The 21,786-nt window shown below is 52.0% G+C and overlaps 9 protein-coding genes across 9 annotated transcripts; 7 read left to right on the top strand and 2 right to left on the bottom strand.

The window, feature by feature from the left end:
* Nucleotides 1–312: 312 nt before the first annotated feature.
* On the bottom strand, nt 313–3,594 carry BDV17DRAFT_284800 (ATP-binding protein; the record flags this gene model as incomplete). Its single annotated transcript, XM_073760592.1, has 8 exons — nt 313–1,064; nt 1,120–1,417; nt 1,750–1,763; nt 2,019–2,397; nt 2,449–2,789; nt 2,839–3,080; nt 3,132–3,497; nt 3,551–3,594. The coding sequence occupies 8 exons, from the start codon at nt 3,592–3,594 to the stop codon at nt 313–315; spliced, it is 2,436 nt and encodes an 811-aa protein (XP_073611173.1).
* Nucleotides 3,595–4,812: 1,218 nt separating this feature from the next.
* On the top strand, nt 4,813–5,321 carry BDV17DRAFT_295549 (uncharacterized protein; the record flags this gene model as incomplete). Its single annotated transcript, XM_073763082.1, has 3 exons — nt 4,813–4,848; nt 4,896–4,971; nt 5,026–5,321. The coding sequence occupies 3 exons, from the start codon at nt 4,813–4,815 to the stop codon at nt 5,319–5,321; spliced, it is 408 nt and encodes a 135-aa protein (XP_073611172.1).
* Nucleotides 5,322–5,702: 381 nt separating this feature from the next.
* BDV17DRAFT_219648 (translation initiation factor 3 subunit CLU1) lies at nt 5,703–10,429 on the top strand. The gene is made up of 4 exons (XM_073755573.1): nt 5,703–6,119; nt 6,171–6,236; nt 6,308–6,363; nt 6,425–10,429. Exons 1-4 carry the CDS (start codon nt 6,083–6,085, stop codon nt 10,019–10,021), a joined length of 3,756 nt encoding a protein of 1,251 aa, XP_073611171.1. The 5' UTR covers nt 5,703–6,082; the 3' UTR covers nt 10,022–10,429.
* Nucleotides 10,430–10,563: 134 nt separating this feature from the next.
* BDV17DRAFT_275017 (uncharacterized protein) lies at nt 10,564–14,590 on the top strand. The gene is made up of 2 exons (XM_073759170.1): nt 10,564–10,847; nt 10,920–14,590. The coding sequence occupies exon 2, from the start codon at nt 10,943–10,945 to the stop codon at nt 13,844–13,846; it is 2,904 nt and encodes a 967-aa protein (XP_073611169.1). The 5' UTR covers nt 10,564–10,847; nt 10,920–10,942; the 3' UTR covers nt 13,847–14,590.
* Nucleotides 13,921–14,334, bottom strand: BDV17DRAFT_219613 (uncharacterized protein). The gene has a single exon (XM_073755571.1). It carries the CDS (start codon nt 14,211–14,213, stop codon nt 13,995–13,997), a length of 219 nt encoding a protein of 72 aa, XP_073611170.1. The 5' UTR covers nt 14,214–14,334; the 3' UTR covers nt 13,921–13,994.
* Nucleotides 14,591–15,154: 564 nt separating the features above from the next.
* Nucleotides 15,155–17,576, top strand: BDV17DRAFT_219574 (ferric reductase family protein). The gene is made up of 3 exons (XM_073755570.1): nt 15,155–16,071; nt 16,124–16,371; nt 16,425–17,576. The coding sequence occupies exons 1-3, from the start codon at nt 15,402–15,404 to the stop codon at nt 17,295–17,297; spliced, it is 1,791 nt and encodes a 596-aa protein (XP_073611168.1). The 5' UTR covers nt 15,155–15,401; the 3' UTR covers nt 17,298–17,576.
* Nucleotides 17,577–18,043: 467 nt separating this feature from the next.
* Nucleotides 18,044–18,931, top strand: BDV17DRAFT_295545 (glutathione S-transferase family protein; the record flags this gene model as incomplete). The annotated part of the gene is made up of 3 exons (XM_073763081.1): nt 18,044–18,123; nt 18,205–18,258; nt 18,316–18,931. 3 exons carry the CDS (start codon nt 18,044–18,046, stop codon nt 18,929–18,931), a joined length of 750 nt encoding a protein of 249 aa, XP_073611167.1.
* A 250-nt stretch (nt 18,932–19,181) lies between these two features.
* On the top strand, nt 19,182–20,525 carry bbp (putative zinc knuckle transcription factor/splicing factor MSL5/ZFM1). The gene is made up of 4 exons (XM_073755563.1): nt 19,182–19,369; nt 19,431–19,644; nt 19,702–19,919; nt 20,157–20,525. Exons 1-4 carry the CDS (start codon nt 19,228–19,230, stop codon nt 20,417–20,419), a joined length of 837 nt encoding a protein of 278 aa, XP_073611166.1. The 5' UTR covers nt 19,182–19,227; the 3' UTR covers nt 20,420–20,525.
* A 22-nt stretch (nt 20,526–20,547) lies between these two features.
* Nucleotides 20,548–21,584, top strand: BDV17DRAFT_219454 (uncharacterized protein). The gene is made up of 2 exons (XM_073755568.1): nt 20,548–20,791; nt 20,842–21,584. Exons 1-2 carry the CDS (start codon nt 20,681–20,683, stop codon nt 21,379–21,381), a joined length of 651 nt encoding a protein of 216 aa, XP_073611165.1. The 5' UTR covers nt 20,548–20,680; the 3' UTR covers nt 21,382–21,584.
* Nucleotides 21,585–21,786: the final 202 nt, after the last annotated feature.

The raw sequence follows: 21,786 nt of genomic DNA, 5'->3' as shown, positions 1-21,786 counted from the left end.
AAACCTAGCTTGGCATCATTACTCATTAAATGCGGAGAAAAAAAAAATCAAGGGGAAAGATGACGCATAAATTGAACTTCGAAAAGGTCTCAAAGCAGAGGAAGAAATGAGTCGAAAAAAAGTGCGCCGCAGCTCCTAACATACTCCAGAGAATAAATTCTGTTTTGCCCTCCGTTTTCGCCAGGCTAACGAACAAAACCAATGTCGGAGCTGAAAGAAAAAGATCATACTTCATGTGAAGAAAAGACAATGGCAAAATTGAAGTGAATACATAGGATAGAAAGAGTATTGTGTTAAAAAGAGGTGTCTCAACTAAACCCCATCAACAGCCTCAGTCCAAGCATACGCCAAACCCACAATCACAGTTCCCGATGCCCAAACGAATCCCCAAGCGGAGGCGCCTTCAAAGCTAGCGCCGTTTATTGTACCCGCTACCTGGATGATGGTGTTAATCAAAAGAGCGGTCGCTAGAATTACCGTTCGAGACGCAAGAACCCTAGTTCGCTGTGATAGCGCGCCAAAGGTCTTCCGGTAGATAGCGCTGGCAAGGAACTCCCCTTGCTTGGGGAGAGCGGACTTGATTTTTTCTAGCTCGTGGCCATGCGCCTCGGCCGCGGGAGTTCCAGTGGAACTAACAAAGAGGAAATCCCTCGCTGCGAAGCCAGCAGGTATGAGGTTAAGGAAGAGTATCGGTAGACCAGCGGAGCCGGCATGGACTCTGGTGATGTTGGGGAGACGTTCAAAATGCACGACTAGCTGGGCAGGAAGCCAGGTCGCGTAGCTGAAGTACAGTGTGACGGTGTAGATGGCTGTTGAAAGGGCCGTCGTCGCGAGGGCGGTTCCCCAGTCCTGGAGGATGCCGCGATTGGAGACAGCAGAGGAAGGTGCGCGAGAGAGGTTGTGAACAGAAGATGGGTTGCGCAGGAGGTGGAACGGGGCAGCGGTAGAGACGAGTACAATCGCGAAGGACGCAATGACGGTTGTAGGTCGGAGCCCGTAGAAAGAGGAGAGAAGGGCGTAAGTAGGTAGGTGGATAAGGAACGAGAAGTTAAGAACATCGCGTCCTGGTCACTATCAGTCAATGGATTCAGACACTTGGGTGCGCCTGGTAAGACTCACCATCGAATCCCAACACCCAAGCCAACGCAACCTCGATGGCCTTCCATGCCACCAATCCCCCCACTTCCCACCATTCCTCAAGATGCTGGCTGACACGACCCAATTCGCCGAGAGTAATCGGCGACAGAAGACTGAAGAGAGTTGAGCTCAGTGCTAAGCTGCTGATGAGCACAAGGAAGAAGCGCGCAAGTGATGGGATCTGCTCAACCAAAGTCTTGGGCGGGGGTTCCTTCGCGGCCTCAGCGTAAGTTTTTTTAGGACTCGTGGTCGCGACCACATCCTTCTTGCGAGGGGCCATCTTTTGGTGAGAGTATGCAAGCAGTTGCAGCTTCAAGCGACAGAGATGATGAAATTCAGGGACACTGAAGAGGGTAAATGGGAAGGAAAGAGCGCATGCGACCTGGAGCTGCGAATATAAAAGCTGGGCGGTGAGCATGTGATGATGTCACCAACCACAAACGTCATCTAGCACGAGCAATACGGAGTAAATCAAGATCCAGTTTATCTAGTTGAGATTGCGCTTCCATGGTACCGGATCGAGCATGACGGTGGTAGTATGACAGGCAGATCAAGGTTCGTCTTTTCTGGGCGTAAACAACCCTCTTAAGTGGTTGCTTATCTATACATGACCCCTATCACCGCGCCTGGCTCATCCTATACAATATGGAGGCCTCTCGTAGAGCGAATTTGGCATGCATCAAAATGAAACATTATAGTCAGAATAATTGCACAAGTATAAGTACAGGGCCACCAGGTATCGAACACCATGTCGCCGGTCAGTCCTAAAATCATAAAAATCCTCATCTTAAAAATCAAATGAAGCATGCTGCATCAGTCGTCCTTCTCATCCTCTTCCTCCTTCGGTTTGGTGAAGAACTCAAATGTCCCGGCCTTGCGACCCTTGGCATCCCGCATCGCTACCTGGTACTTTCCTGAGTCCCAAAGATCCTTGATCGTCAGTTCCCGGGTACGTCCTAAGCTTTCGATAGCACTGATACGGTCCAAGGTGGCTTCCAGGTGCTCCTCAAATCCAGGCTGGCTGCAGACCTCGCGGAATGCGTGCTGCATAGGTACTGAGTCGGCACGAACCATGGCGCGCGAGTTGATGGTGAAGATGTTGTCGTGATCGTAGCTTTGGATGAAGTCGGCTCGTGTCATGATCTGTCGAGCTTCGTGAAGGGAGATCTCCGGAAGGATATGGCCACATTCCTCGTCGTAGATTGTATCCATTTCTTTTTCTTTATCCACTAGGGCCTTTGCCATCACCATAGCTGCTGACTGTTGCCTATTAGTAATAGAAGGAACCAAAGTGGTAAGGGCGATACGTACAGCGTACTTTTGCTGATCCATAACGTCATCATCCATCTCCTCGCCAAGGATCCAGCACTTGTTGAGGAACCATGTCTTTTCCGCTTCGCAGATGCTGTTGCAAAGCTTCATAAAATCCGGGGCCTTGGCAACCCTACTGAGATAGGACATGCGGCCGCCAACTTTATCGTATATTTCCTTGAGAACCTCGTCCGATAGCAGTTCCTTGAAATAGTCTTTGCGGTATTTCCTCAACGCAGCCATTGCTTTTTCTCTGGGGAGATCCACGACGGGGATAGTTTCCATCCTTGTGGCGTATCGCTTCAGTCTCTCATAGACCCAGTAGTCGTCACTGTTGAATACTATTGCCGTAATTAGCCTCAATTGATTTCGAAGTGTCTTAGAACCTACCAGTTGTAACAAGGTTACTGGCCGCCCACTGTTCAGCTCGCTGCTGGATCATCTCAAGGAGGTCCTGGCCATCTGCATCGTCTCTGACCAAATGTGTACTGTTGATGATAAGTACGAGCGGAGCTTTACCCCTGCTCCTTCTCTTCATCGCAACCTTCTCTAACTTGTTGAATGCACGCTCAATATCCAAGAGAGCGGTCGTGTCTCTAGGTCCTTTGATGCTGAACAAGCTGCCGATGTAGCTTTACGGGACTTGTCAGCATCTCAGAGGTCAAGTAAAGGAGGGTCCGTACTCTTCGTGGAACTCAAAATCTAGTGCTTTTCCAAGTCGAATTCGGAAAATCTCCTGATCACCGTGGGCATCAAAGATCGCGCATCCATCTCCGTTGATTTTCCGCATAGCTTCCAGAAGCATAGAAGTTTTCCCAGTGCCTTTTTCGCCAATCAGCAGAAAATAATGGCCTGGAATTTCACCGGAAATGATTTTATCGATTCTTGGCTGCTCATCTCGAACAAACCAATGCTCGTCGTGGTGGTACTGATGCTTCCCAACCTCCACGCCGGCGACTTCGAGCGCCGGGTCGCCAGGTTCAAAAGCATTCTCCATCTTTTGCAAGATGAGGTACTTGTAGTACTTGTGGTAAGAGAACCCAGCAATACTAATATTGGTCAGTAATCAGTCGATATAGCGTCATCGTCATAGGATTCACACCCTAGAACAGCAATTGAGGCGAACGTGGTCGCCGCCGATTCCATCATCTTAAGGATTGTCGATCTGAGGTTGGGATCCCCATCGTTTCCCCGGCTTTTACCATCATCTGGGTCCTGTTGATCCGTAGGATCTGGGCCACCAGGAATGGAGCCCTGCGAGAAGCTCTGGCCAGAGTAGGCCAGTATCCTCTCTGGCCGCGGTCGCGATACGAATACCCGCAGTCTCGTTCGGGTTAAAGATACGAGGTGTCGTTGAATGCTGCGAGAAAACATCTTAAACTGATTTAACGAAAAATAAGGGCAATGACAAAGTTATATCAACAAGAGTAAGGACAATCACGAAAGAATGGCGGTGTAAACAATGTGGCTGCAGTTGAAGCCAAAAGTCTGACAGTCGGGTATAAGAGAAGGCCAAGGCGACTTAGAGCAATTGAAGCATTTCAGGGGTGCAAGCTTCAGAAATCAAAGGTACCTGACCTGGGAAAAATGCGATAGAAAAATAAAAGCCACTAAAGAATGTCGGTGAGTAGGATGTGGGAAAAAAAGAGGTTGTGGAAAGAAGGTAAGACAAAGAGGAAGAGAGGAAGACTGGAACCGATCGATAATGAATGCTGGTGTCGCAAGTTGGACCCAGATGCGTTCTGGTTGTGCTGCGCCTCAGATCGATGGAGTCGTGCTGCAGATCGGGCTGCTTGGCAGCGAACTGGTGCGATCTTGTATCACTGGGGGCTGGAGACTGTGGCGGGTGATTACACACTTGTCTTCTCCCATCTTCTCCCATTTTCTCAGCTTGTTAAAGATGATGCGCAATGAGTTGTCATGATTCGAGAGTTATGGAGGGAAGAGGACGATGAGTTGGCAACAGCGGAGAGGCCCCAGCTTTACGAAGTACACCAATAACAACAAAGAACAATGCGTTAGCAATGCCAACAGAGATCAAAACCTGAGCTTGAACAGCCAGTATAGGCTCCTGGAAGAAGAGATATTTCAGAAAAAATAGAACATGTCCTGGACCTCCTGGATCAAGTCAGTCTCGAACTGGTGGTCCAATCATCATGTTTCTCTTTCACTGTTCGTCTGAGGTATATTCACTTAACAGCATTCACCCAAGAACAGTCAACAGACAAAGAGAGTAACACATTATCTGACCATGGATTTATTCTGTTTTTCTTGCCTCCCTCATCTCTCCCGATTCCTGGCATCTCCTTCTCTTACCCCATCCTACACCCCAACTTAATCACCACACTGTGGAAGGTCAACATCATGGCCATAACCTGGGACCCAAAAGCAGAAACTAAGGTGCTGATTGATCCCACTCTGGTTTTACAATTCTAACATCCTCAAAGCTGCTCCTTGGAATCTTAGCACAACTGAAGGGCACCAGCCTGGACTACAAAGCTCTAGCCGCCCACATGGGACCAGGTATATTGCTGCCATCAGCGAACAACCAAAGGACTCACTGACCATAACCCGTAGGTTGCTCGGTTGCTGCCTTGCACCAGCATATCTGCAAGCTCCGCCGTGAAGCCGGTATTCCTGCCAAGAGTCCTGCGAAGGCCCGCAATGCGCAACGCTCTTCAGCTACTAGCACACCCAAAAAGCCAGCCAGCATATCCAACAAATCCAAGCGAGCTGCATCTCCGGAGACCCCAACAGATCGCGCGAAAAAGCGTTACCGCATTCTTGACGAAGACGAAGACAGCGATGATGATGTCAAGGTGAAAATGGAGTACAACCCGGTCATCAAGGACGAAGACGAGTATTTCGGTTGAAGCTCTGGAGTTGGTCTCGTGATCTTGTTCGCTGCGGCCACCAAGGCATCATCGTGCTCGATTGTTTTTGTTCGGCTTGAGAATATGTTTTGTCGTGATTGGGATCTGTATAAGCCGCAATTACTCGAAGTTTCATCAGCAGGGTCTGCAAATACTTAGTTCTTCAACGATGACTCCATAGCAACCGCAATCGAGCTCCGCCGAATCCGAACTTGGCCACTGTAGTCTGGGTCACTGTCGCGTGAACCTAAACGTGTAGACAAAACGCATAACCCCAGACTTAATCCCCGTTAATTGTGTCCCATGGCACTCCCTAAGCTCAAAGAAAATTGGTTCTTATATCATAAAAAAGACAGAACAAGATGACGATGTTTGGGGTGTTTCTGTGGGGTGGTCTTGGTAAATAATGACCGCACAGCTCCCACCGCCCGAGGACTTCCGAGAGTCTCCCGCATCCGCATCCGCGAAATTTTCTCTCCAGCTCCAATCCGGCTTTCGTTCTGTCACTTCGATCACTCTTCTTCTTGCTTCATACTCTGGGGTTTGTTTAATGCATTAGCTTGGTCTTAGGGTGGTTGCTTGACTCAATTGCCCTTCTCCTCTGTATATTACCCTTTTTAATCCCCGTCATTCTATATCCGACTATACTTCTCGAATTTTTCGTTTTTCCGTTCTCGGAGCTTTACCCACACGGTCACCGGCTGCCTCGATAATTCGTGATCTCGACCCTGCGTCAGTTCCAGCTTCAATAATTCGCAAAAATGGCTCAGACCAATGGCGACTTGGAGCACTCGAAAGGTTAGCTGTTATCGAGCTCCTCGGGAACTTCACAAGCTCATCATCTAGCAGAGACTCCAGAGCAGATCACCAATGGAACCGACCAGGAGGGCGCTCAGGAGGAGGATGGCGCTGGCGGTATGTACTTTCACCATGAGACACCTGGAAATATTTTTCAGAGCATTCCTGATTGTTTGTTTTCCGCATAGGCCTCTTCCAGATCTCCGTGAAGCTTCCTCATGAGCCCTACAAGATCCAGGTTATGGTGCGTTTCCGCTAATGGACAGGTAAACCACTTCAGAAGTTCTAACTTCCATACTTTGCAGGTCTCCAGCCAAGAACAAGTCCAGGACGTCCGTCAATCGATTATCGAGCTGCCCGGCACATTCCAGTACACCTGCTTCCACCTCGAGTTCAACGGAAAGCGTATCAATGACTTCGTCGAGCTGTCCGAGGTTCCCGATCTGCAGGCCGATTCGGAGATCGTCTTGGTGGAGGACCCTTACACCGAGAAGGATGCTCGTTTGCACGTCGTTCGTCTGAGAGAGCTGCTCGGGGCTGCGGGTGACCGCGTTGATAACCTCCACGGTGTCAGTGCTGGATTATCGCTCCATGACTCCATCACTGCCGAGATCGGCAACGAGAAGTCAGAAAGGGACCACTCACTGGCCAAATATGAGATTTCCGGCTCTTCTTCGCTGAAGACCATTCTTCCCAGGACCGAGGCGCCTGCCCCCAAGACCGTCAAGTCAATCTGTCTTTCCCCTTGGAACCCTCCCCCTTACCACCTCCGCCAGAAGGGTCACTTGCTCTACCTTCAGGTGACCACTAATGAGGGAGAGCAGTTCCAGATCACGTCTCATGTTTCTGGATTCTTCGTCAACAAGTGCTCCAACAGCAAATTCGACCCGTTCCCTAAGACAGTCCCAAAGAAGGGTAGCGCTCATTCGCTCCTCAACCTGATTTCCCAGCTCTCACCTTCCTTCGAACCCTCTTTCCAGGCTCTGCAGGAGTCTAACAACCAGAAAGACCTCCTGACTACCTTCCCTTTCCAGAACGCTATCCCTTGCAGCCCATGGCTTGTCTCGCCACCATCTTCCAACACGAACGCCCACCAGCCGGATATCACGCGGTCCCAGGAAAACTACCTGATCTCTGGCGTGGACAACGCCGAGACTTTGCGCGACTGGAACGAGGAATTCCAAACCACCAAGGAGCTGCCCCGCGAAACTGTCCAAGACCGAGTTTTCCGTGAGCGACTTACGTCCAAGCTGTTCGCTGACTACAATGAGGCTGCTGCTCGTGGCGCTGTTTTGGTTGCCCGTGGTGAGGTTGCTCCTCTCAACCCCACCGAGGCGCAGGACGCCCAAATTTTTGTTTACAACAACATCTTCTACTCTTTCGGTGCTGATGGTGTTGGGACATTCGCTTCTGAGGGTGGTGACGAGGCTGCGCGTGTCGCTGTTGGCAAGGATGTTCTTGGTATCAAGGCCGTTAACCAGCTCGACATCAACGGCTTGTTCACGCCTGGTACCATCGTGGTTGACTACATGGGCAAGCGTATTGTTGGACAGAGTATTGTTCCCGGTATCTTCAAGCAGCGGGAGCCTGGTGAGCACCAGATTGACTATGGTGGTGTCGAGGGCAAGGATGTTGTCGCTACTCATCCTGACTTCGTCTCCGTCTTTGAGAAACTGTCCAAGGCTCTCAGAATCAAGAAACACGCCGTTTGGGACAAGGAGAACCAGCGTCACGATCTCGAGGGTAGTGTGGAAACCAAGGGTCTTCTGGGAACGGATGGCCGCAAGTACGTCCTTGACCTCTACCGTGTAACTCCGCTTGATGTGGAATGGAATGAGGAAGAGGGCAGCGACTCGTACCCTCACCGCATGTCGGTCCTTCGACTTGAGCTAGTCGAGTCATACTGGCGACACAAGATGAGCCAGTATGTCAAGGCTGAAGTGGAAAGCCGTCGCGCCGCCAAGGCCGAGGAAGCTGAGAAGAAGAAGTCTGATACAGCGGGCTCCAAAGAAGAGGGCCCTGAGGAGAAGAGTGAAGAAAGCCTGGAACAAGAGCGCGTTGACATCTCTGGATTCTCTCTCGCACTTAACCCCGATGTCTTCAGCGGTCAGGTTCCCCAGACCGCCGAGGAGAAGGAGCAGTGGGCTCAGGATGAGAAGGAGGTTCGTGAAGCTTGCGACTTCCTGCGGTCCAAGGTCATGCCGGAGCTCATTCAGGATCTGCACGACGGTGACGTCGGCTTCCCCATGGATGGCCAATCCCTTAGCCAGCTTCTGCACAAGCGTGGTATCAACATTCGCTACCTGGGCAAGCTAGCCAAGCTGGCCAAGGAGAAGGGCTCCCGTCTTGACGCACTCTCTACTCTTTTGGTGCAAGAGATGGTCGCTCGTGCGTTCAAGCACATTGCCAACAAGTACCTGCGAAATGTTCCTGGGCCATTTGCCGCTTCGTGCGTTGCTCACTTGCTGAACTGCCTCCTCGGTGCTGATGTCAATGCGGCACCCCGTGCTGAGATTGACTCATCCCTCCGTGAGATTTACCCAGAGGGCGACTTCTCTTTCGAGAAGCTCACTCCTGCAGCTCTCCGGTCCGAGATCGAGAAGCAGGTTACTCTCCGTTATCACTTCAACCTGGAGTCTGAGTGGTTTAACTCCCTGCGACACTTGCAGCTTCTCCGCGATGTTGCCATTAAGCTGGGTATCCAGCTTGGCGCTCGCGAGTTTCCTTTCACCAAGTCCCAGGCTGAGGGTCTCAGCAAGCTCTTGCCTCCTACCAACGGCGTCAGCGGTGCCGGGCAGGATGAGGGCACCAAGAACAAGAAGAAGAAGAAGGGCGGTGACTCTGGTTCTCCGGCTCGTGCTGCTGCACAAGAGAAGGTGATTGTTACCTTTATCCCCGATGACATTGTCAACATCGTCCCATTGGTCAAGGACGCCTCTCCCCGTAGCTCGCTCGCTGAGGAAGCCCTGGAAGCTGGCCGCATCTCTCTCATGCAGAACCAGAAGCAGCTTGGCCAGGAGCTCATCTTGGAGTCTCTGTCTCTACACGAGCAGATCTACGGTATTCTCCACCCCGAGGTCGCCAAGCTGTACCACCAGCTGTCTATGCTCTACTACCAAACAGACGAGAAGGATGCCGCTGTTGAGCTGGCTCGCAAGGCAGTCATCGTCACCGAACGCACACTTGGTGTCGACTCCGCCGACACTATCCTGAGCTACCTCAACCTTAGTCTGTTCGAGCACGCTTCCGGAAACACCAAGACTGCGCTGGTGTACATCAAGCACGCTATGGACCTGTGGAAGATCATCTTCGGCTCCAACCACCCCGATTCGATCACCACGATGAACAACGCTGCGGTGATGCTCCAGACTCTGAAGCAGTACGCCGACTCTAGGAAGTGGTTTGAGGCTTCCCTGTCAGTCTGCGAGTCTCTCTTCGGCAAGCAGTCGATCAACACCGCGACGATCCTCTTCCAGCTCGCACAAGCGCTGGCCCTTGACCAAGACTCTAAGGCCGCCGTCGGCAAGATGCGCGACGCCTATAACATCTTCCTCAGCCAGCTCGGCCCCGAGGACCGCAACACCAAGGAGGCAGAGACCTGGCTCGAGCAGCTCACGCAAAACGCCGTCTCCATCGCCAAGCACGCCAAAGACATTCAGGCCCGCCGTCTGCGCCGCATCAACATGGGCACTCGGCCTCTAGGTACCCAGATCCAGCCCCAGGTCGGCCAGTCCACTGCTGAGGTTGCTGCCCCCAACTCCTCCATGGACTCGAGGAATATTGACGAACTCCTCAAGTTTATCGAGGGCGGCGACACCAGCTCCTCTTCTCGGTCTAAGCAAAAGAAGCGCGCTGCTGCTAGCAACCCCAAGCTTCGTGGATCGAAGAAGTCGTCTGCTTAAACGAATTTCTCCTCTGTTCGGGTAAACAAAACAACTTGGGTGTTTACTGATTTTCTTTTGACCTCACAACTCTTGACGGCCACATCACACACACATACATACACTGGTTCTCTCAAGCTTGATACTTATCGGGCTAGTGCGTTGGATGAGCGGAATTCTTGGATATATTTTGCCTCTTGTTTCTTGTTTCTTGTTCCATACTTCGTAGAAATCTCTACTCTTCCTTTATTTGGTTCGGTTTTTGACGTTTGGCATGGATCGTTCATGACGGGCAGTGCATAGCAGGCAAGGTCGGCAAGGTCGGGTGATTTGCGTGCTGTACTGGTATATCCTGTTTCTGTATATTATATATGACTTGGCTCATCTAGCTTATGCATTGAATGACCCATCTACAAACATTACTTCTCGCCCTTCGAAGTCACCATGAACCTAACCTTAAGGTTGTTGGGTGGACAGGGTGCTTACTCATCCGCATCATACCATTTCCGGACCCTTTATTCACCCCCAGGCCCATGTTTACATTTTGCGGTCTCGGCCGCCCTCTTTGTCCTGCTCCCCTCCCGTCCATCCAATTCCTCTCCTCCCCTGTATCTTACGCCAGCATTGACTTTTTTGGGTGCATTGTACCTTGAAACAGAAATTATCTTGGTTTTTTATTTGGTGTTTGTCTTATTTTGTCTGCTTATTTCGGTGCAATACGATACCCTGCATACCTACGCTACGCTAGACGGCCGCCGCGTCGCCCGCCCGTCGCCAGTCGCCAGCCGAGTCGAAGCATGAATTGAGATGAAATGGGTGCTCTATAAGTTTTAGGAAGTAGGGTCATGTATGAACACAGTCATATGTAGCGCGACTTTTCTAGCACGCGACGCTAATACTAGGGTTTCTCTACCTACAGACTGGCAGTCGGCGCAACATAACATGGAAGATATCCGACCGACAGCAAAATGGGCCAATCGCATGTTGCGCCCTTTAACGTCTATTTACCACCGATTAGAGAAGCATCACGAGATCGTCACGAGCGTATTAATCTCCAAGACAAGGGAAAAGGAGAAGCAGAAGGAAGCTGATACCGCCTTCGATGACGAACAACGGACGCGTCCCCTATTGACGAAGAAAGGAGCCGAGCAAGGATGCAGTTACTCAGACGATGAGGAACCTAACGATCCGGCTTGGATTCCGGGGGTGGGAAAAACCATAGATAAGCGGAGGATAAGGCATAATTATTCGACGCGGGGGCGTGGAGCGGCTTTGGGAGCGCGAAAACGCAGTCGATTATTGATTCGCAGCCCGGAGGCGCCCAAGACGCTTCCTGGGGCGATTGAGATCGCGACGCCTTTGATTACGGGGAAGATCCGGGGAGGTGGTTCTTTGACGGAGGCTTCACCGTCGCTAAGGATGCAGCTTTTTCAGAATAACTTGTCGGGAGGTTTGGATGGTGGCATTGGAGGGCTAATGGAACAACGGAAGGCCGGACGGACGAATAAAAGCAGCTTCCAACCGTATCAAGGATCTTGGAAAGAGGTTTTGGATCAGTCCGGGGACCAGGGGCTCGTGGATATCGCACATTTATTGGATCGCATCTTTTTGAAGTTTCTGCGGAGCACGCGGGTTACTTCTTCAAGCGGGCAAGATGACGGAGGTCAGCGAGGGGCACGGTCCTTGTTGTCAATGGCGATGCGGCGTCTTCCAGAATTCATTGCTGAGGAGCAGCGAATACAAGATGAATTTGAGGAGGGTTGTGATGTGGATATGTGCGACGCATATTTCACGGAGTTGGAGGCCTCTTACGCCCCGGGCGGAAATGGATGGCAACCGCTACGTGAAGCAGTGCGCGCCCAAGGAATCTATCTGGTCTCGTGCATGATAGAAAACCGGTGGATAACCTCGTTAGCGGCATGTCGATTGTTGGAGGAGTGTTTGTCACAGCACGAGCTGGATGCTTTCGAGACCCTGCAGACAAAGGTGCTTGAAAGTGTCAGTGCATATCATTATCCCACGACTTTCGATCCGCCACGACCGTCCGGTCACCGAGATGACCCTATTCAGATTCTGGGGGGTCATTATCGGCGGCATCCAACTCAATATTCATACGTTTTCGAAGAGCTGACTAGGCTCCTATCATGCGGGGCTATGCCGTCAGAATGGATGGTTACTACTTTGTGGAAAAAATGTGTGGACAAAGCAATCAAGTTAGTGTCGACGGAAGACAATGGCTACCCGGCTGCGAGGCGCTTGATCGAGGCTGTGGTCCTTTCCTCGGCTGGGATTTACCCGGGTTCGGGCCCAAGAGTGCTGCCCCTGAAAGGAAAGCGCAACCAAGCGCCCCGCCCAGCTCGACCCCGAGAGACACGAGCATCTACGAACACAGCAGAGTTGTTGACCGGTCAAACCTCTTGCCCCATTCCGATCCAAGATGCTCTTAGCAATCTGGTCTCCAGCTTGCTTACGGCCCTTTGTGGTATCTGCATCGCCCGATCCCAAGCAACTGGTGCGGACGAGAGGTCTGCGGGGCTGAGAACCCGGGAGATGGTAAATACTCTAGCGTTTACCGTCCAACGAGCCATCGGAGTCGAGTCGGCAATTCTTGACGCAGAGCATTTGGCATTACATCAATTGCGGCGAGGATATGTGCTACTGGCGGATTGCACGCTTCAGTTCGGCAAGAGCGTAACGCCTGAAATCATCTACCACTCCGAGTTCTTGTTGAAGCAAAACATCGAGGCGTTCTTCCGGGAGTTATCCACTCGACAGGATGTGGTTAGAGAGTTGGCCAGGCTTGTGTCGCAGGTGTTTCACTATTCCGGGCATACCCAGGATCGAGGCCCTGTTCGTACTCCTGTGGAGATCAGAGCCAGAGTTTCGCAGCTCGCACAGATGACCAGTACCCCAAGGGTTACGTGTCTGCTGGGCAAGGTAGCTGCAGAAGCCGCTATGGAGCTTGCGGAGAAAAGCTTGGACCCGGATGACCATACCTGGGCGGTGGAAATTCAAGAAACCGCCGCTTCATCTCAGCAGCGCGAAAGTTCCGATCAGTCGCCCTCCTCTAGCCAAGTGCACGCAAGCTTATACCGGTGGGAGGATAGCATTGGCGAGTGGGTGACCAGAACGCCGGCGGCCAGACCACCAGCTCTTGCCGCTGCTATTGCCGCAAAACCACAAGCAAGGCCATCAGTGAGGAGAAGAGGGCGGCCCCGAATTATTGCATGCTCGACGAGCAGCTCCTCTGCAAGCTCGATATGCTCAGAGAAGAGTGTCTCAAGTGTTACGTCATCTGCCCCTTCAGTCTCGAGGAAAAGACCTTGTTCAAATCAACCATCGAGTCCGCAACCGTTCAAAAAGGCTTATCACACGCGATCGGTGGAGCGACTGGTGAGTAATGCAAGTGATTGGATCAACGCTCACGAGCGTTCACCTGGTGAGTCTTCACCTGGTGCGACACATGTTCCGGTAGCCGCCCGAACAAGGGCCGGCCTCAGGAACGTGCTGCGAAGACAGTCAGTGGGTCAGGAGCGTTCCAGTGCTCCTGCCAGGGCGGCAAACATCACCGTGGGTCCGACATCGACGAATACAATTGAGGTGGTCATTATCAACAAGAGTCCGTCGACGGAGTTGACTCAGTCGGATCACGCAGCAATGTCTACAGATCCCAGACCTATCAGACGGCGCAATCGCGCCCGATATTCATCGGTCATCCCCAGAAAGAGTCCCAGGATTGTGCGGAGACGGCAATCTGCTCCAGCGCGAGTTACACGAAGGAGCTTGCGGGCGACGATACCGTGCTCACAAGATGACGATAGCGACGATGAGCTGAGCTTCCTTTAGGCCCTCGGCCGGGTTTGATTATTTCATTGGGCTCCGGAGTTTGTTTACTGTTTGAAGGAGTCTGGACCTTGGAGGGTGCGGAGATTGGTGTTTTCGTTGGATTTGGTTCGGCAAGCGAGATACCCTGGCATCCGTTGTGTTTTGTTTACTATTGGTCCGGTTTGTGTATGTAGTTCAATCTATGGTACCGAGCTTTTGAATCCTGAGCGTTTGATTGTTGATCTAAGATGTCTCGCCTCTGGGTCTCGGCGTTACGCTCTGCTGGGGATAATGTGACAGCTCCTGCCGTTCGAACTTTGCTGTCACACGTCAGTGGGTGTTTGAGGTTTGACTCCGGAGGGGTCAACCCGCCACATGTTTTCCTCATTTCTAGAGACTCGGAAGTTGGGCCGTTAATGACTCCGTAGTTAATATACTTCACGAGGGGTGGTATATTAATAGCGGTGCTGGAGTCGAGACCGGCGTTGGCAGTAGATGAATGAGGACCGGTGTTTTATACTAACACAGACCTCTGCAATATGGGACGGATCCTGTGTCTTCTAGAGAGTACATTACCCCGACCTCGGGAGATTGCTGTCATTCAGTGTAACTTTGAGCAGGCATCCCTGCATGCAAACTGATTACGGCAGTCTGAATAATATTCTGCTCAGGAAGATGCAATTGCAAATGCAGCTGCAGGATCTGTCAGGCACAGAAAGGAATATATGTTTCGTCTTCGGGACCGCCGAGTGGCTGCAGCGACTCGCTTAATCCTTTCTAGTCTCCGCTGCTTGTTTCATCACTCAGCCACTTGTCCACTCGCCCTGCCGATCCAGTGCTCGCAGCCATGATTTGCTGCTACCTTTTCTCCAGAGTTAATCTGGACAATCTTCGCTACCACTAATGTGCCTGTCCTAGATTGCCGCCAAGTCGCACCATATCGTGGGTCGCCGCTGCTGGCGCCTTGGATCGAGCGAGGGGTCTGGTCACTCAGCCGTCTGCCAGCGCCAGGGCCCAGAGGGCGTGCTTGACGTCTTCTATGCAATAAATCTATCATTTCCTCCTGTTCGCTTGGCAGCATGGGCTCTTCTCTCTCTTCTCTTCTTTGGCATCAAATTCTGCAGCTCGAGTGACTGGTTCACTGCCAACTTTTGTCCACATTCTTTTTGTTGCCCATCAACGATTCAACACCGACGATCGCTATTCAGGAGACTCAATAGAAAGAAGAGCTCGCCCAGAAAGGAGTTTGGGACTTCAGACCTTCAACTACTCTCGTTTCCAACCAGACGTCAGACTGTCTCGGTTTTTAATCTATGGTCTATATTTCTTTGTGTCTCGCCATCAGAGTGACTGCTTCGGTATCACTTACAACCTCATTGTTGCCCTTGTCCAAGGTCTCACGGTCGCTCGCTCTTTCAAGGCCGTGGTGACGTCTGCTGCGGTGACTGAGGAATACTCGCTTGGTTATATACGCTCCTCCGCTCGTTGGGGATACTTCGTTGTTCGGAGCCGGTCTCCTTCTACAATATCCTCAGTATCCTGTCTGTCGATTCGTTACAAGAAGCCTTTGATCATTATGGCTTCTTTACTTCTTTCACTGTCCCTGGTTGGACATTCTTTAGCCGCAGATGTCGATCTCGAACGGCGCGGTGGCCATGGCGGAAACGCGTTCTATGAGATGCTCAACGATGACCTCGCCCGATACTCCTTGCTGGCCCTCGGCTGCTTCGCAGCTTTCATGTTTGTATGGAAGATGTGGTTCCGGTTAGCAGCCCATATGCGACGACTAGCAAGCTTCAACAACGAGCGTCAACGCTACTTCACGCCTGCCCATCCGACCCTTGCAAGCATCAAGAAGCACATCGTCTACGCTCCGCTCTTCCGCAACAGACACAACAGGGAGTTCCAGCTGTCCCGCGCTATAAACATGGGAACCCTGCCCAGCCGTTTCCACATGTTCATCATTATTGGCATTATTGCTATGAACGTCACCCTCTGCTTCGTCACCATGCCATACAAGTCAGAGCCCGACTCAGTTGCAAGTCTCATTGTTAGCCGAACGGGTGTTATGGCCACTGTCAACCTGATCCCTCTCGTTCTTACAGCGGGCAGGAACAACCCCTTGATTGCCCTGCTGGAGGTGCCTTATGACACATTCAACCTGATCCACCGCTGGCTGGCTAGGATCGTCGTGTGCGAGGCACTTGCCCACACTTTCGCCTGGGCTATTCCTAAGGCTCAAGAGTGTATGTTTTCTTTCGTCCAGTGAGGTTGAGTACTATTGCTAACTGTAAACAGATGGCTGGGGTAAAGCTGCGCAGTCCTTTTCAAGCAGTCAGTTCATCCAGAGTGGCTTGATTGCAACTTGTGCCTTCACCGCGCTTATGGTGCACTCCCCGTCGGCCGTTCGCCACGCTTTCTACGAGACGTTCCTTCACTTGCATATCGCCTTTGTTGTCGTTGCGTTTGCCTTCCTCTGGGTTCACTTGGACGGACGCAATGCTCAGAATTTCCTGCTCTCGTCGATCATCCTTTGGGCATTGGAGGTAAGTCGTACCTTTCCCGGATGAGCAAGATCTTGGAACTAATGTGTGAACAGAGATTTGCACGTCTTGTGATCATCGTGTACCGCAACATTGGAGGCCGTGCTACCACGGCAGTCGTAGAGGCACTGCCCGGTGACGCTATGAGAATCACCCTCAAACTGTCCCGCCCGTGGAACTTCCAGCCCGGCCAGCATTTGTACCTATACATCCCCGCGATCGGATGGTGGATGTCTCACCCGTTCTCTGTCGGGTGGAGCGATGTGGAAGACAGCATGAGTGACGAGAAGGGTCTTCCCGTGAGCCATCGAGACGCGTATGGTCCTCAGCAAACGACGATCTCCTTGCTGGTCCGTCGCCGAACCGGCTTCACCGACACACTTTTCCAGCGCGCCGTGAGCTCAGTTGACTGCCGGACCTCCCTTACAGCTTTCGCCGAAGGCCCCTACGGCAGCATCCACTCTATGGACTCGTACGGCTCCGTTATGCTGTTTGCCGGTGGTGTCGGTATCACTCACTTGGTACCATTCTGCCGCCATCTCGTCCAGGGATACGCGGACGGTACCGTGGCCGCACGCCGCGTGACCCTGGTCTGGATTATTCAATCCCCAGAGCACCTTGAGTGGATCCGGCCCTGGATGACCAGTATTCTGGCTATGAACCGCCGCCGGGAAGTTCTCCGAATCATGCTGTTCATCACGCGGCCGCGCAACACCAAGGAGATTCAGAGCCCTAGTTCAACGGTGCAGATGTTCCCTGGTCGACCGAACATCGACACCCTCGTCGGAATGGAGGCCGAGAACCAGATTGGCGCTATGGGAGTGCTGGTCTGCGGTAACGGTAGCCTGAGCGATGACGTCCGCCGCACGTGCCGGAGTCGGCAGGACAAGACGCAGATTGACTTTATCGAGGAGAGTTTCACGTGGTAGAGTCTGTATAGACGGAACGGGACGATTGACATGCAAACAAGCAAGCAAGCAAGCAAGCATTTCTGTTCTTCTTGATGGGGACGCTAGTTGGGATGGTCTCGGACTTACACTTTCCAGGCGCTTCGGGGTTCTGCCAGACTTGGGTAGATGAGGGATACACTTTCGTTGTAGATATTTTAACTTGAGCGCAATTTCCATGGCTTCTGTTCACGTTCACTTTTGTTCTACTCAGTTCTCAACCTTCCTTGCCATACCATAGCTTACCAATCAATCTCACCCTTGCGCAACCATCCCCAACGCAACCGGCGATTTAATATCGATTCCAGGATCGGATAGTTAAAGATAGTTATCGAAGCTCCTCCGAAGCTTAGGAATCACACCCCCTTCAGCCATTGTGGGGCTGCGGAGAATTCGGCAACGATGGCATCATTACGTCTTGCGAGCGCCCGGCGCATTAGGTTACTGGTTACTTATATCTAATAGGCAGGTTACGGTAACTCACGCACTACCTCAATTATTAATAGAGTCTGAGCTGGATCTACTATTCCGTGCAGAGGATGAGCGGGGTTTTTCGTAGTCTGCGGTTCCTATATAAAAGCTGTTCCCAATCTGGCCCAGGCTTCACTTCTAGTCTCCGCACCAGCAGTCTTCCTCTTTACAAGCAGCACTTCCAACCTCAACAATTGCATTCGCATTCTACGTCTCCATTCCCTGTCCATCAACGTCTCTTTTCTACGTCGCCAATCATGTCGAGCCCTGATCTCACGCTGTACACTGCCCAAACTCCCAATGGGATTAAGATCTCCATTGCGCTGGAGGAATTAGGGTATGTCTGCTTGGCTCCAGCTATCTCAGCCATACATTCCCTTGCGCTTCAATAAATATAAGACGTGCTAACAAGCCTCAGACTCCCCTACAAGGTCGAGAAAATCGAAATCAGCAAGAACGTCCAGAAGGAGCCGTACGTCATTCCTTCTCCCTCCTCCTTACGTCCAACACAAGCTAACACCCAAAACAGCTGGTTTCTCGAAATAAACCCCAACGGCCGCATCCCCGCACTGACAGACACATTCAAAGACGGCAAAAAGATACGCCTCTTCGAATCCGGCAGCATCCTAACCTACCTCGCCGAAACCTACGACAAGGACCACAAGATCTCATACCCACAAGGCACCCGCGAGTACTACGAGACCATAAGCTGGCTGTACTTCCAAAACGCGGGCGTGGGCCCGATGCAGGGTCAGGCAAACCACTTCAGCCGCTACGCACCCGAGCGCATCGAGTACGGGGTAAACCGATACGTCAACGAGACGAGGCGCCTGTACTCCGTTCTCGACAAGCACCTTGCGCAGTCGAAGAGCGGGTTCCTGGTTGGTGACCATATCACGATTGCGGATATTAGCCACTACGGCTGGGTTGCTGCTGCTGGTTGGGCGGGCGTGGATATTGAGGAGTTCCCGAACTTGAAGGCTTGGGAGGAACGACTTACGGCGAGGGAGGGGGTTTCGAAGGGCATGCATGTGCCGGAGCCGTTTAAGATTAAGGAGCTTTTGGCTGATAAGAAGAAGACGGAGGAGTATGCTGCTCAGTCTAGGGCTTGGGTGCAGGAGGGGATGAAGAATGATGCTAAATAGTTTCTGTATTTTGGCTTGCAACTAGAGGGGCATTGCTGATCGGTCGGCTTAGTAGTAAATTGAACTCGAAATACTGAGTGTTCAACATCCTATCCATTCTATTTGAGTTGTAGTAAATGCGTAGATAGATGAAGCTCTCTGTCAATCTGCCCAGGCATATCCGCTGACTCAGCTGTTAGCTGCGTCTGAATTTCACGTGATCATCTAATTGCCACATCCGAGGACATTTCTTTCATTTGGCCATCTTTGACATCGCTCATCAGACAACTTACCTTCATCTACCTAAACACAGGAAGATGGCGTGGCGCAACCAAGGTATCACAGGCTCCAACAATATCCCTTTGGGGAAGAGACGGTTTGGTGGTGACGAGGAGGACAGTCGCACCGCGACTCCTGCGTCCGCCGTTGGGGAACATCGCGGCAGAAGTCCTGTTCGAGGTATGTCGTTCTCCTGCTCTCACTTTTTATTATCTTGGGTCTTTCTAATGAGAGATTTCAGCCGATCTTCCAGTTGACGGTGTCAAGCGACGCAAGAAGCGCAACCGTTGGGGCGACGCTCAGGAGAACAAGGCCGCTGGGCTGATGGGCTTGCCCACTATGATCATGGCCAACTTCACCACGGAGCAGCTCGAGGCGTATACTCTTCATTTGCGTATCGAGGAGATCAGCCAGAAGCTCAGGATCAATGATGTTGTCCCCGCGGATGGCGACAGGTTAGTCTCTTCACACCCCTCGATACTCACGGCTCGATGCTAACGCGCCACCGATAGGTCCCCGTCTCCCCCGCCGCAGTACGATAACTTTGGTCGCCGTGTAAACACTAGGGAATACCGCTACCGCAAGCGCCTTGAGGATGAGCGTCACAAGCTCGTGGAAAAGGCGATGAAGACGATTCCTAACTATCACCCGCCCTCTGACTACAGGCGGCCTACTAAGACCCAGGAGAAGGTCTACGTGCCTGTCAATGACTATCCAGAGATTAACTTCAGTATGATAACTAACCCTCTAACTCCTAACCGTTCTGCACTCACTCTCTGCTCGAGTCGAGCTTACGATCAAGCCATCGCTGCTCTTCAGTCAGTTCAGCGATGCTTTTTCGGCTCGCTTCTTGCTAACCCTTTGCTTTGCTTTGCTGCTTAATGTTGCACTTGCACATGCTTCTTCATGAAATAAACCTCGAGGGAAACAAACCGAACTAACACTTAGCTCTTGCTACCTTTCACAGTTGGCTTACTCATAGGACCCCGTGGAAATACTCTGAAGAAGATGGAGACCGAGTCCGGTGCAAAGATTGCTATCCGTGGCAAAGGCTCTGTCAAGGAAGGAAAGGGCCGATCTGACGCCGCTCACGCTAGCAACCAGGAAGAAGATCTCCACTGTCTGATCATGGCAGATACTGAAGAGAAAGTCAACAAAGCTAAGAAGTTGGTGCACAACGTTATTGAGACGGTAAGCGCTCCTTTCCTATACTTGAAATGCGATGACTAACATTGAATAGGCTGCCTCGATCCCTGAAGGCCAGAACGAGCTCAAGCGGAACCAGCTTCGTGAGCTTGCCGCGCTCAACGGTACCCTGCGTGATGATGAGAACCAGGCTTGCCAGAATTGTACGTACAACTCTTCCTCAATTTGAGTGAGCCCTTTTTAACATAAACAGGTGGTCAAATCGGCCATCGCAAATACGACTGTCCCGAGCAGCGCAACTTCACTGCCAACATCATCTGTCGTGTCTGTGGCAATGCTGGACACATGGCTCGTGATTGTCCTGACCGCCAACGCGGTAGCGATTGGCGCAACAACGGCGGCTTCGACGGCCGTAGGGCTATTGGCAGTGGTGATGCTGTCGACCGGGAGATGGAGGTAAGCAATCTCAGCCTTTGATACATGAGATCTATTCTAACATCATCTAGCAACTTATGCAAGAATTGTCTGGTGGTGCTCCTGGACCAGACGGCCAATCCATGCGCCGCATCGAAGGCGGCCCCGACGGTTACGGCGGCGACGACATGAAGCCCTGGCAACGCCCTCCCCCTCCCAGCGACGTCGCACCCTGGCAGCAACGCGGCCGCGACAACCGCCGCGATGACTACGGATCCCGCGACAACGGCGGCGCCGCACCCTGGGCTCAACAGGGCCGTGGCGGCAACGACTACGGTTACGGAGCCGCCGCCTACGGTGCTCCTGGTGCCGCGCCCTGGCAACAGGCCGCTCCTCCTGCGCCTGGAGCCGCTGCCTACGGCTATGGAGGCTATCCCTCATACCCTCCTCCTGCGCCCGGTATGGGTGCTCCTCCTGGCGCTCCTCCTGGTCTTGGTGCGCCTCCGCCTCCTCCTGGCATGCCCTCGATGTATTATGGCGCTAGTGGAAGTCCGCCCCCGCCTCCTCCTGGCGATGGACCTCCTCCACCACCTCCCAGTGACCAGCCTCCGCCTCCGCCTCCTCCTGCTTAGATGAGTGGGCCACTGAGTCGGTAAATTACTTTTATTTTTTTAGTTGTTGCAAATAGTCAGGGGGTGGGTTTCCTACATGAAATGCCTTACTGGAGAGGAGTATAGCTTTCGTTTCCTTCGGGGCCATCGAGTCTAGTATGGTGTTTCTTTCGGCTCTCTTTCTGTCTTCCTTTTTACTACTAACGTCTAGTACTAACAGATTTTGAATCAATTTACTCATTACGTCGGGCATTCATAATGTCCAATATGTAGTGTTTCCTTGGTCTTGAAAGTAGTTGGAGAACATTTACCTAGAAAGGCGGCGCCAGTGCAAGTGGCGGAGGTCATTCCTCGTCGCAGTGTAGGAAACACGTCCTCTCTCCTTGAGCGATACATCGGAATCAGGTTACTGAGCAGGTTGGGATA

This window comes from Aspergillus undulatus (assembly GCF_047715775.1).
Source record: "Aspergillus undulatus strain CBS 261.88 unplaced genomic scaffold BDV17scaffold_70, whole genome shotgun sequence".
In the NCBI taxonomy this organism is placed as follows: domain Eukaryota; kingdom Fungi; phylum Ascomycota; class Eurotiomycetes; order Eurotiales; family Aspergillaceae; genus Aspergillus; species Aspergillus undulatus.
The sequence above is the reverse complement of the archived record's forward strand: the minus strand, read 5'-3'. Positions and strand labels throughout refer to the sequence as shown.

Coding starts and splice junctions, on each gene's coding strand:
- BDV17DRAFT_219574 (XM_073755570.1), top strand. CDS start 15,402: ATGGCTTCTTTACTTCTTTCACTGTCCCTGGTTGGACATTCTTTAGCC. Junction 16,072..16,123: donor TATTCCTAAGGCTCAAGAGT/GTATGTTTTCTT, acceptor AACTGTAAACAG/ATGGCTGGGGTAAAGCTGCG. Junction 16,372..16,424: donor TCATCCTTTGGGCATTGGAG/GTAAGTCGTACC, acceptor ATGTGTGAACAG/AGATTTGCACGTCTTGTGAT.
- BDV17DRAFT_219613 (XM_073755571.1), bottom strand. CDS start 14,213: ATGAGGAAAACATGTGGCGGGTTGACCCCTCCGGAGTCAAACCTCAAA.
- BDV17DRAFT_219648 (XM_073755573.1), top strand. CDS start 6,083: ATGGCTCAGACCAATGGCGACTTGGAGCACTCGAAAG. Junction 6,237..6,307: donor GGAGGAGGATGGCGCTGGCG/GTATGTACTTTC, acceptor TTTTCCGCATAG/GCCTCTTCCAGATCTCCGTG. Junction 6,364..6,424: donor CCTACAAGATCCAGGTTATG/GTGCGTTTCCGC, acceptor CATACTTTGCAG/GTCTCCAGCCAAGAACAAGT.
- BDV17DRAFT_219454 (XM_073755568.1), top strand. CDS start 20,681: ATGGCTCGTGATTGTCCTGACCGCCAACGCGGTAGCGATTGGCGCAAC. Junction 20,792..20,841: donor CTGTCGACCGGGAGATGGAG/GTAAGCAATCTC, acceptor AACATCATCTAG/CAACTTATGCAAGAATTGTC.
- BDV17DRAFT_275017 (XM_073759170.1), top strand. CDS start 10,943: ATGGAAGATATCCGACCGACAGCAAAATGGGCCAATCGCATGTTGCGC.
- bbp (XM_073755563.1), top strand. CDS start 19,228: ATGGCGTGGCGCAACCAAGGTATCACAGGCTCCAACAATATCCCTTTG. Junction 19,370..19,430: donor CGGCAGAAGTCCTGTTCGAG/GTATGTCGTTCT, acceptor GAGAGATTTCAG/CCGATCTTCCAGTTGACGGT. Junction 19,920..20,156: donor CTATCCAGAGATTAACTTCA/GTATGATAACTA, acceptor TACCTTTCACAG/TTGGCTTACTCATAGGACCC.